We start from the raw sequence: 12,902 nt of genomic DNA, 5'->3' as shown, positions 1-12,902 counted from the left end.
AACGAAACACAGACAACACACACAAGACTCAATGAGTTTCAAATAGCACATCTCCATCACCTGACAACCACCCACTTCCAACCCTCTGGCACTGCTTCAGGTCTAACTCAGCAGCAGAAGGCTCTTCACCACCAGCCACTTTTCTGTCACATGTACTGCTGTGAATGTGGGGCTTCATAAAGACACAATGAAGATCAGCCTGGCCCTTGGGGTGCTTATAACTTATTGGAAACATGAACAGAATACCTGAAAAGGTTCCAACAGAAGCATAACAAAAATATATGAGGTGAGAAAAGGGCCTACAAGATTATTACTATTTAAAAAGATTTAAATAACTTAGACATGGGTAAATTCTGCTGAAGAACACTCTACTTATTTAGATATGGTTCCAAGAGGACCCAGTGAATGCCTTCACTGTTCCTGCTTCAGGATCAGCCTTCAGTTTAAGGCTGGAGCCTTCAATGGCTAAGCCTGAAGGGTCTACAACCTACACAAAGAAGAGACCAGAAAAGGCATTTGTCTTGTTTTCAACAAAAGCATCAAGCTGACTGTGGATGTTACCAATTACATAGTGTCAATTTTTAAAAGAAGTGTTTCTCTTACCGGAGTGATGAAAATGACATCCCACAGCAGCTTTGCAAAAGCAGAAGAATAATGAGAACTGCCATCCCAGCAAGACACGACATTCCTATTTCCATCCAGAGCAGGGCAGTCACTGCAATAGCCTGCAGTGGCCCCACCCACAGATAGTGCAAGAACATCGTTACCTTAAAAGAGAGAGACAAAGCCTTCTTAGGACTGCATACAATAAAATGAGTGAGGACACAGTGTAGAAACAATCTTCTCTGAAGGAACAGACAGAAACCTAAACAGCAATGACCTCACTGGGTTTTAAACATGCTGAAGCAGAAATTCAAGTGTCCACCCCAGATGATGCCTTTCAGGGGCAGCACAGGGCTGGCTTCAGGGATGTCCTGGGAGAATCAGACCAGCAGCACTGAAGGAAGATGTTGATTTTGTCCACAACACAGATGAGCTCAGGGCTTCCCCAAATGCTCTCTGTCCTAGAATTTAGACCCCATCTCCTCTGGTGAACCATGGCATCCCAGGAAAACCTATATTATGGTACCTACCACTTTCTCCAATAATTACTTGTGTATTTAGCTCCCTGATAGGCTGTGGCTTCTATAGGGCAAAAACTAAGCTTGGCTCATCCCTGAAAGTGAGCAGAGGCCTTACTTCATGTTTGATGAATGAATACTTGAAACAGAAGTATCTAGTGCAACACAGATCTGACCAACAGCTACAAGGCCCTGGGTTATGTGATCTATGCATAAGGTCAGTGGAAAAAAGACTGTGGAGGGGACAGTAGAGAAGAGGTTGTGTCTTGCTGGGGACCACACACTTGGCATTATTCTTTGCAGGTTCCCTATGCAGCAGGCACTGAACAGGGTGCAGGGGAAAGAACAATCCCTCCCACCAGGCCTTCATCATCGAGAAGAGGAGGAAGACAGTTCAGCAATACCCACACCACGTGCCAAGAAGGGAGGCTCCAGGAGAACCCCTAGGGAAACTACCAAACCTGGGCAAGAACACTGCTGCTTATTTATTATTAGAAAAACAAAACTCTCATTTACAGAACAATACATATAATTACATCAAAGTTGCACACAGAGAAATGAAAGTTGGATAAATACAACCTTTGTCTTGCATCCTCAATGGAATCCTGGCTGACACCAAACCCTGGCACCTTGCATCCCAATAAGCTGAACCCAATGAGAAAGATGGGAAATGGAAGAGGATCCCTCAGGGGCAGCTCACCTGGTCAAACCTGTTCACATCGTTGGACAGCAGGTTGACTATCTGGCCTGTGGTGGTCTTCCCCATGGCCGAGCTACTCAGGCGAAGTGCCTGAAATGAGAGAGAGAGACAGAGAACTGGATTCCCAAGGTGATACCAAGTCATCTTAGAACATAACACAATGGAGCATGTGTTCCTAGGGTCTTGAGTGGTGTCAGCAGAAGCAGGATGACCCCTGACAGCAGGGCTCTAGGGACCCTTGTTCAGCCTCTAACTCCTGAGTGTGGCAGCAGCCCCTCCAGCAAGGACGGCAAAGGGAGGAGCAGGAGGTAGAAGCAAAATCCCCATCCTATTTCAGTGAACTTGGACCTGTCTGAAGGGTAAAGGGTGTAGGTTTACACTTAAGAGACAACTAAGTAATTTGGAGCCAAATTAGATGAGAGAAGAAAGGCTAATTTAAGGAAGGAAATTTGGAAACTTGGACTATAAATCTGGACTCAATCATTAATTCTGTGGGTGACAATATTTAAACACTTCAGGCTTAGATTGTTCGTTCTGAAATGAGCAAGTATAATATTCAAAACACTGTTCCTGTGAGGAAACTGTGTTCTTAACACCAGTCTGCTGACTTACAAAAACCACAACCTGTGTTACACAATCCCTTTATTTAGTAAGAAAAATGCCCTAGAGATCTGAGGAAACTGAAAACACACCAGGAGCTGTTTCAACAGACCACCAACTGGAGCCACTGATCCAAACACAATGTCACACTTTATAAAAATGCTCTGTTTACTCCTCAAGTTAAAGAAAACCAGTGATCAAGTGAGAATGTAAAATGATACAACCACAATGGAAGAGAATATGGAAGTTCCTAAAAAATTAAACATGAAATTATCATACAATACAGAAATTATAGTACTAATGATATACTCAAGAAAAGCTAAAAACGCAAACTTGAACAGACAATTTAACTTATATTCAGAGCATCTATGTTTACAATAGCTAAAAGGTGGAAACAACTGTCCATTGACAGATGAGAGAATACACAGAATGTTGTATAGACCTATAATGTAATATTATTCTGTCTTAAAAAGGAATTAAATTCTGACACCTGCTATAACATTGGATGAACCTTGCAGATATTGTGCTACAGGACATAAGCCACACACACAAAATGACAAACACTGTATGATTCCACTTAACAGAGGTACCTACAATAGTCAAATTCACAGAGAGAAGAAGAACAGTGCTGGGTAAGGGGACAGGGGTTGGGGAGTTAGCGTTTAATGGGTGCAGAGGCTCAGTTTGGGAAAAGCAAAAAGTTTCAGAGATGAATTATGGTGATGGCCACCAACAATGTGAATGTACCTAATGTCACTAAATGCTGCATTGAAAAGGAGTGAAAATAGGACACTTTATGCAGTGTATATTTCCCCACAATAATAATAAAAAAAAGATCAGTGATCAAAAGCCAAAAGTAACTTTACCAAATTTGTGAAAATGTATTAATAAATAAATGGTAAGTCATTTTTATTTATGGAACCTCCCATAGGATCATTCAAAATTCAGCTGAAAAGAGCATGAAAATGCTGGCATATTAGGAGTGGCAGATGTGCAGCCTTAGAGATCCCCTGGAGACCTGCCCCAGCCTGGGATCCATGGTGTAGACAAACTACAGCGACGAGCTTAGCAGCCACTCCATTTCTAACACTTGACCTGGTTTCTTCCCAGGACCAGGGATCAGGAGGTGGGACCCAAGATGAAACACAAACGTTCAGAGAGGCCTTTCAGAGCTGCTTTGTCGCACCAGTTTTTGGGTCCTAGGGAATCAGTCCACCTGTAACCTGAAAAGGAGTGTCTTGTTTCTACAACAGGAGGAGTCTAGATGCAAGGCTGTGCACAAGGAAATCTGTCTTTCCCATGTTTCTGGAATTTCAGATTATGTCAATGGTGTAATCCTCACAATTTCTGACTTCATATAGGAACCATCTTTTGGGTATAATTAAGGCAGCAAATGAACATCTCAGGAGATGGTTACATTCACATAAGCCAATGTGCCAGGTCAGGTCACATTTCCAAAAGGCAAGATTTCAAAGTGTTAGAGGGAAGAGGAAGAAAAACAAGTGGACAATGGCTCCCCTGTGCAGCAAAGAGTGAGCTTTGACTAAACCATCACCTCACACCTAACTTAAAGCTTTCACAATGCAGTTCTGGTAAAATTTCATATTTATTATGAGAGTTATGGAGAAGGAAATGGCAACCTGCTCTAGTATTCTTGCCTGGAGAAACCCATGGACAGAGGAGCCTGGCAGGCTATGGTCCGTGGAGTCACAAAGTGTCAGACACAACTGAGCGACTATCACTCACATGAGAGTTAAGCATGATCTAAAAAGACAAACATTTAGCCAATTGGTGGGAAAATCTTGAGTATCCACCTCCTAAATGGTTAAAGATGAAACAGAATAACAAAGATGATATTGAACAGCAATGAAGACCCTGACTAGAATGTGTGGGCACTGCTGAGATTTCCACATCACCCTCTGTCCATGGGTTTCTGCCGTTTCCAGAAGGAAACCAACTCAGATGCTGCTGCCAAACAAGACAGTGTGATGCCAGGTCTCCAGGTTCACACAGTCCTGAGATGTACAAGACTCTGCTCAAGGAAAGATGAGACGACATCTCACTTTCTGCTGACAGAAGTATTTCGAAGAAATGGAAGTTCTAGATAAGTAGCAACCAGGTAAAAGAAGCAATATTTTAAATTTAAGCTGTTTGGGTTTATCTTTCAATGAGGGCTATATTTATTTTAAAAATTGCATATGTTTAAGGTTACCACATGATGCTTTTATGTAAATACACATTGGGAAATGATTACTATAGTAAAACCATTTAAAATATCCACTACCTAATACAGTTATCCTATTTTACATGTGTGGTGAGAACATTTAAGATCTACTCTCTTGGAAAATTTCAAGGCTACAATACAGTCAAATAAGGATTTTTTTTTTTTTAAAGCAAACAGTCTGAGGCAAAGAGGTATCCAAGGTCAAATTTAAACAGAACCCTTCAGCTCTTGACACTTATATATCTGTGGCAATACTTTTGTAAAGATACCTGAAATCCTTATTCCTTTTATACTAGTTTAGACCAGGGTAAACTGTGAAATAATTTCCTGGCATTGCTCAATACAAAATTGGTGAACACATTAAATCAGTTCTAATTAAAAGTGCTATAATGCATACTGAAGATAAAAGGAAATATTGTATTAAAGTAGCTTAAATGAAGAGCATCAAATTCTCTCTAGAATGAATGAAACACTGTATTTCAAAAATTTCAAGTTTTATCTCAAAAACCCTACTATTTTATTTAATATCATTAACAACAATCACATCCATAGAATATAGTGAGTGAATCTATATTTGGCATGAATTCTCTTTATATTTTCTCTAATTAACATAACTATATTGAATATAATTAGATGGGTCTTTTAAAATTATAATCATTCCCTTTCTCAAATACATTATCTGCTTCTAGATATAGTTTTATAGATCCAATCTCCTTAGTTCCCTTTTAAATAAATATCTGATGTAAATTAAGGTTTTAATGAACAACAAAAAAAATTTTCTATAAACAGCACTATGGGATCTAAGCATGAAGACACTAAAAATCAGCTTGATACTTTTGATGCTTGTTTTTAAATATTAATTTAATATTTTAAAAATATAATTTAATATTAATTTAATACCACAAATTTCGTGGGTATTATGCCACAGCCTATGGCTAAAAGTTATCAAGGGCAGCCCTCATGTGATCTCAAAAGAAAAATTTTCATTATTTATTGGTAAAGTTTACTTCAACAACAACAAACTTGGCTTAATGCAAATAGCAAGCTTCTCTGCTGCTGCTGCTGCTGCCAAGTCGCTTCAGTCGTGTCCGACTCTGTGCGACCCCATAGACGGCAGCCCACCAGGCTCCCCCGTCCCAGGGATTCTCCAGGCAAGAACACTGGAGTGGGTTGCCATTTCCTTCTCCAATGCATGAAAGTGAAAAGTGAAAGTGAAGTCGCTCAGTCATGTCCGACTCTTCGCGACCCCATGGACTGCAGCCCACAAGGCCCTTCCGTCCATGGGATTTTCCAGGCAAGAGTACTGGAGTGGGGTGCCATTGCCTTCTCCGAGCAAGCTTCTCTAGGAAGGTGTAAATGATCCCAGTTATGTAATTTTTAGTTTATAGAGATCCTTCCCTAAAAGTCCCTGATGCTTCAGGAGAGGTACACACCGTGGTACCCAGCGACACTCACCTTGCCGTAGATCATATGGCACACGGCTACTCTCAGCCTCATCCCCACACGCTGCATGTGGTAGAAGTACAAGTGGTGCAGAATGGCCCACACGAGCACGCAGGCGCTCAGCCCTGCCGCGTAGGCGTAGGCTTCGTGCAAAGCGGAAGAATCATTGGGATCGTAGTTTTCAACATAACTAATCATTTTCCCCAAAAATATAGGTTGGACTACTTTGGTGCCTTCCTAAAAGAAAAGAAAAGCCTTGATTAGAAATGTCAGTTTTTCTTAATACAAGATTTACTGTTAGCATTAGCAGGTTAAAAATACATTTTGGCAAAATGCTACATTCATGGCTAATTTAAAAGAAAAATATGCAGATCTACTATCTCCTATAAGACAAGCAGGCAACAGTTTAACCTTACTGCAAAATTTTACATTCAAAGATAGTAAAGCCTTAGTACCTTATGCCTAATACACTGTGGATACTCAGTATAAATATCACAACCAGTGCTTTAGAAGTCATTTGGCACAATACAAGTGAGCCTTAAGACGAATAAAGAAAAAAGTGGCCGAAGAGGAAGAAATCTGCTTCCATATGAATTAGCCTGCTGGCAGCCTCCCCTGTCCCCTGTCCTCTCAATGTCCCAGCCCAATAGAAAGTCAACCTGGTTTACATATGGGAGACATGCTTTCATCACCTTCTTCAGGAATCTTTATGAACTGATACCCTGGCACAAACACCCACTCCTTTCCATCCCAAACTCCACATGTCTGTAGATCAAGAGAAAGGAAACCAGCTTCAGTTGGAACACCACAAAGAAATCAGGCTTGGCAGCTCTGCAGGCTCTCAGCCCCCGAGAGTACTGCCTCAATATGCCTCTACCCTCTAGAAGTTGGAATGTTCCTTGGAGTAAAAAATTAAACATGGTGGCTGCTGCCGCTGCTGCTAAGTCGCTTCAGTTGTGTCCGACTCTGTGCAACCCCATAGACAGCAGCCCACCAGGCTCCCCCGCCCCTGGGATTCTCCAGGCAAGAACACTGGAGTGGGTTGCCATTTCCTTCTCCAATGTATGAAGGTGAAAAGAGAAAGTGAAGTCACTCAGTCATATCCGACTCTTAGCGACCCCATGGACTGCAGCCTACCAGGCTCCTCCGCCCATGGGATTTTCCAGGCAAGAGTACTGGAGTGGGGTGCCATTGCTAAAAAATGATGTCTTCCATGGTTCTCCATCCACCATCCACTGCAGTTGGTGGTTTAGAAGAAATGTTCCCAATCCTCCCTTCCCCAAGGCTAAACCAATTGACACAAGGTGCACTGAGGCTTCCACCCTGAGTAAGACTTAGGGAAGCAAGTTTATTTCTCAAAGAAAAAGGCAAAGAAACAGCAACACCTACCTACCCTACCAAACAGCCACTTCATCCCACAACTTACTTCCTCTGTCTAGTCCCCTCTTGAAGGTCTCCTTTTCCCCAGGTTCCCTTCCTTCATCATCAAGTAAAACCACTCAATGAATGAAAACCACACACCTAAAGTAAACATCTCCACCCTCAACATCATTTCCTACACAGACTTCATAAAAGACAAAATGTTAAAAGTTTGAAAGTCTTTCAAGAACAGGGCCTTTTCTTTTTGGCAATCCCACCTTAACTAACACAGACAGGATAAGCAACTGACAGGTTTGCTTTGATAGCTCTCTTCTATCTGTCTGAAGCTGAGGAAGCCACATACAAGAGGAAGGGAAGGAGAATCCATAACACCAAACAACAAAAAAACTAAGCATTTTCTTAGCCAACTAATACCTGATCAGGATATTTATCAAAAGGTGTCCCCATGCCTCATATGGGTGTCTCATTAAACCTCAGCATTCTCGTCTTGTTCTACACACATGCACACACGCATGCACACACACACATTCACAGGCTACACTAACTGCCTCTCCTTCCATGAAGTCAGGGACATTTTCATCTACTATACAGAAAAAAGAGAACACTATTTAGCTGAAGAAGTGTAAGTAAGATGATCAGACAGCAGCAAAACGGTCAGTTCTGATACATTTCCACCATGTCCTGTCATCCATCCCAAGAGGCATAGAGACCTCTTGGAAGAGTCCCTCATACAGCAGATTGTCAAGCACACTGTTTATAGAGTTTCCTAAGATGGAAATGTGGAGGCCACACAGAGAAGCAAAAATGTCAAACTGTACACCTGGGCAGTCCCAGCCCAGGTGTCACCAAGGGCAGTCCAGGGCTGCAGCCACAGACCACCAGAAGCCCAGCAGGAATATCTGCCATCCCCAAATTTCCTGAAATTTGTGATTCTTTTTGGGAATCACCATTGCCTTTTACTCAGTTCTCCATTTGAGCCTAACATCCTTGTAATTACAGGAGAAAAAAGAGTAACATCACTCACCAAAGAGAATATGATTAAGTGCAACAAATCCAGCAAAAAAAAAGTAAATAAAGGCAGATCACTACCACCTAAATATATCTGGGTTTTTTTTTTGTTTGTTTTTTTGTTCTTTTTTTTTTTTTTCACTGAGAAACAATATTTAATAACCAAGTTGTGGGACTTCCCTGGTGCTCCGGTGGCTAAGATTCCACACTCCCAATGCAATGGACCTGGGTTAGATCCCTGGTCGGGGAACTAGATCCCACATGTGGCAACTAAGACCCAGCAGATAAATAAATAAATATTAAAAAAAAAAGAACAGTTTATCAAAAAGCCTGATTAAGGTATAATGCCAGTTTAGGGCCCATACCTTCCACTCATCTGTCAATTCTTTTTTTTTTTCTTGATAATGATTTTTATTTCTTTGGAATAGAAATTTTCAAAAGATAATAAAGGTTTTCAGTCATGACCTGTTACTTTGATCTGATGTAATTTGGGAGGAAAGTCATTTGTTATTCTTAAGCACTATTTTGGGACTTCCTCCAATGGCTCAATGATAAGGAATTCATCTCAATGCAGGAGACACAGGAGATGCAGGTTTGATCCCTAAGTTGGGAAGATCCTCTAGAGGAGGAAATGGCAACCCACTCCAGTATTCTTGCCTGGAGAATCCCATGGAAAGAGGAGCCTGGCGGGCTACAGTCCTTGGGGTCACAAAGAATCAGACACAACTGAGTAACTGAGTACAAGTGCACAAGTTTTCCTCTAACAAGGAGCAGTCATGGTAATTCAGAAAGGTGATGAAAAGTATAACATACAAGGAACTTCCATTCTGGCATAAGTTGCAACTATTGAAAACAGAAAATTGATATTATACTCCATATGAAAAATAACAGCAAACAAAGAACAATTTTCCAGTAATTTATCTCTCAAAAAAAAAAAAATAGAAAGCAAAATAGTGAATAGCACAAAATTGTGAAAACAAACCCCCAAAGTACATATAGAGAATAAGAATACACACATTAAATATGATCCTTGCAAGCTTCCAGAACACATAGGGCAGAAGTGATTATGGCCCTCAAAGGTAGACTGAGTAAATCCGTCCCCTCCACACACAAGGAAAGGTTAGAGATGAAGAGTAATTTAACAGGACAGCTATCAGCAGCATTTGTAATATGTGAATATTTCCATTTCTGGCATTTGGTAAAACTGGCTGAGGCAAACCAGGCAAAAGTTTTTCCAACTACCAGAAGATTAGCTCCTACATATGCTCAATGCTCCATTCCAAGTATTATCTCCAAATCAAATAGTGGTGTGAATTCCAAGGAAAGGCCCAATTTCAGAAGACTCTGTTTGTCTTGGAGAGTCTCTCAGAGAGGCAAGGAGTGGCTGTGGCTGGGGACACAGACACTGGTGGCAGCATTCCCAGGACTTAACCCCACCACGTGTACACAGGTGTGAGCACACACCACCTCTCATCTGCACATTCCCGATTCTCACCTTCAACTAATGAGAGAGAAAACAACTAAGAAAATATTCATTATTAACCATGCTGCTGCTGTTGCTAAGTCGCTTCAGTTGTGCTCAACTCTGTGTGACCCCATAGACGGCAGCCCACCAGGCTCCCCCGTACCTGGGATTCTCCAGGCAAGAACAATGGAGTGGGTTGCCATTTCCTTCTCCAATGCATGAAAGTGAAAAGAGAAAGTGAAGTCGCACAGTCATGTCTGATTCTTAGCGACCCCAAAGACCGCAGCCTACCAGGCTCCTCTGTCCATGGGATTTTCCAGGCAAGAGTACTGGAGTGGGGTGCCATTGACTTCTCTTATCAACCATGAAACTAACCAAATTAAAAAATTCTTGATAAGCAGTTCAGTTCAGTTCAGTTGCTCAATCGTGTCCGACTCTTTGTGACCCCATGAACCGCAGCACGCCAGGACTCCCTGTCCATCACCAACTCCCGGAGTTCACTCAGACTCACATCCATCAAGTCAGTGATGCCATGCAGCCATCTCATCCTCTGTCGTCCCCTTCTCCTGCCACCAATCTCTCCCAGCATCAGTCTTTTCCAATGAGTTAACTCTTTGCATGAGGTGGCCAAAGTACTGGAATTTCAGCTTTAGAATCAGTCCTTCCAAAGAAATCCCAGGGCTGATCTCCTTCAGAATGGACTGGTTGGATCTCCTTGCAGTCCAATGGACTCTCAAGAGTCTTCTCCAACACCACAGTTCAAAAGCATCAATTCTTCAGCACTCAGCCTTCTTCACAGTTCAACTCTCACATCCATACATGACCACAGGAAAAACCATAGGCTTGACTAGATGGACCTTTGTTAGCAAAGTAATGTCTCTGCTTTTCAATATGCTCTCTAGGACCTAGGTCATAACTTTCCGTCCAAGGAGTAAGCGTCTTTTAATTTCATGGGTGCAGTCACCATCTGCAGTGATTTTGGAGCCCCCAAAAATAGTCTGACACTGTTTCCACTGTTTCCCCATCTATTTCCCATGAAGTGATAGGACCAGAGGCTTTCATCAAGAGGCTTTTTAGTTCCTCTTCACATTCTGCCTTAAGAGTGGTGTCATCTGCATATCTGAGGCTATTGATGTTTCTCCTGGCAATCTTGATTCCAGCTTGTGCTTCTTCCAGCCCAGTGTTTCTTATGATGTACTCTGCATATAAGTTAAATAAGCAGGGTGACAATATATAGCCTTGATGTATTCCTTTTCCTATTTAGAACCAGTCTGTTGTTCCATGTCCAGTTCTAACTGTTGCTTCCTGACCTGCATATAGGTTTTTCAAGAGACAGGTCAAGTGGTCTGGCATTCCCATCTCTTTCAGAATTTTCCACAGTTTATTGTGATCTGCTTAGTCAAAGGCTTTGGCATAATCAATAAAGCAGAAATAGATGTTTTTCTGGAACTCTCTTGCTTTTTCCATGATCCAGCGGATATTGGCAATTTGATCTCTGGTTCCTCTGCCTTTCAAAAACCAGCTTGAACATCTGGAAGTTCATGGTTCACATATTGCTGAAGCCTGGCTTGGAGAATTTTGAGCATTACTTTACTGGCGTGTGAGACTAGTGAAATTGTGAGGTAGTTTGAGCATTCTTTGGCATTGCCTTTCTCTGGGATTGGAATGAAAACTGACCTTTTCCAGTCCTGTGGTCACTGCTGAGTTTTCCAAATGTGCTGGCATACTGAGTGCAGCACTTTCACAGCATTATCTTCCAGGATTTGAAATAGCTCCACTGGAATTCCATCACCTCCACTAGCTTTGTTCATAGTGATGCTTTCTAAGGCCCACTTAACTTCACATTCCAGGATGTCTGGCTCTAGGTCAGTGATCACACCATTGTGATTATCTTGTTCATGAAAATCTTTTTTGTACAGTTCTTTTGTGTATTCCTGCCACCTCTTCTTAATACCTTCGATTTCTATTAGGTCCATACCATTTCTGTCCTTTATCAATCCCATCTTTGCATGACATGTTCCCTTGGTATCTCTAATTTTCTTGAAGTTATCTCGAGTTTTTGCCATGCTTTTGTTTTCCTCTATTTCTTTGCATTAATAGCTGAGGAAGGCTTTCTTATCTCTCCTTGCTATCCTTTGGAACTCTGCATTCAGATGGTTATATCTTTCCTTTTCTCCTTTGTTTTTCGCTTCTCTTCTTTTCACAGCTATTTGTAAGGCCTCCCCAGACAGCCATTTTGCTTTTTTGCATTTTTTTTCCATGGGGATGGTCTTGATCCCTGTCTCCTGTACAATGTCACGAACCTCTGCCCATATTTCATCAGGCACTCTGTCTATCAGATCTAGGCCCTTAAATCTATTTCTCACTTCCACTGTATAATCATAAGGGATTTGATTTAGGTCATACCTGAATGGTCTAGTGGTTTTCTGTACTTTCTTCTTTTTAAGTCTGAATTTGGCAATAAGGAGTTCATGATCTGAGCCACAGTTAGTTCCTGGTCTTGTTTTTGTTGACTGTATAGAGCTTCTCTATGTTTGGCTGCAAAGAATATAATCAATCTGATTTCAGTGTTGACCATCTGGTGCTGTCCATGTGCAGAGTCTTCTCTTGTGTTTTTGGAAGAGGGTATTTGCTATAACCAGTGCATTTTCTTGGTAAAACTCTATTAGTCTTTGCCCTGCTTCATTCTGTAGTCCAAGGCCAAATCTGCCTGTTACTCCAGGTGTTTCTTGACTTCTTACTTTTGCATTCCAGTCCCCTATAATGAAAAGGACATCTTTTTTGGGTGTTAGTTCTAAAAGGTCTTGTAGGTCTTCATAGAACCATTCAACTTCAGCTTCTTCAGCATTACTGGTTGGGGCATAGACTTGGATTACTGTGATACTGAATGGTTTGCCTTGGAAACGAACAGAGATCATTCTGTCGTTTTTGAGATTGAATCCAAAAACTGCATTTCGGACT

The 12,902-nt window shown here is 41.5% G+C and overlaps 1 protein-coding gene across 1 annotated transcript in view; it reads right to left on the bottom strand.

The window, feature by feature from the left end:
* LOC129624247 (ATP-binding cassette sub-family C member 4-like) overlaps positions 1 to 12,902 on the bottom strand; it is a 177,193-nt gene that overhangs the window by 146,904 nt on the left and 17,387 nt on the right. Inside the window, 3 exon segments of the mRNA XM_055541908.1 lie at positions 604 to 767; positions 1,822 to 1,911; positions 6,101 to 6,325. Of these exon segments, the coding sequence (XP_055397883.1) occupies positions 604 to 767; positions 1,822 to 1,911; positions 6,101 to 6,325 (479 nt within the window).

This window comes from Bubalus kerabau, chromosome 12 (genome assembly GCF_029407905.1).
Source record: "Bubalus kerabau isolate K-KA32 ecotype Philippines breed swamp buffalo chromosome 12, PCC_UOA_SB_1v2, whole genome shotgun sequence".
In the NCBI taxonomy this organism is placed as follows: domain Eukaryota; kingdom Metazoa; phylum Chordata; class Mammalia; order Artiodactyla; family Bovidae; genus Bubalus; species Bubalus kerabau.
Note: the sequence above shows the minus strand (reverse complement) of the source record. Positions and strands in the feature narration are given on the sequence as shown.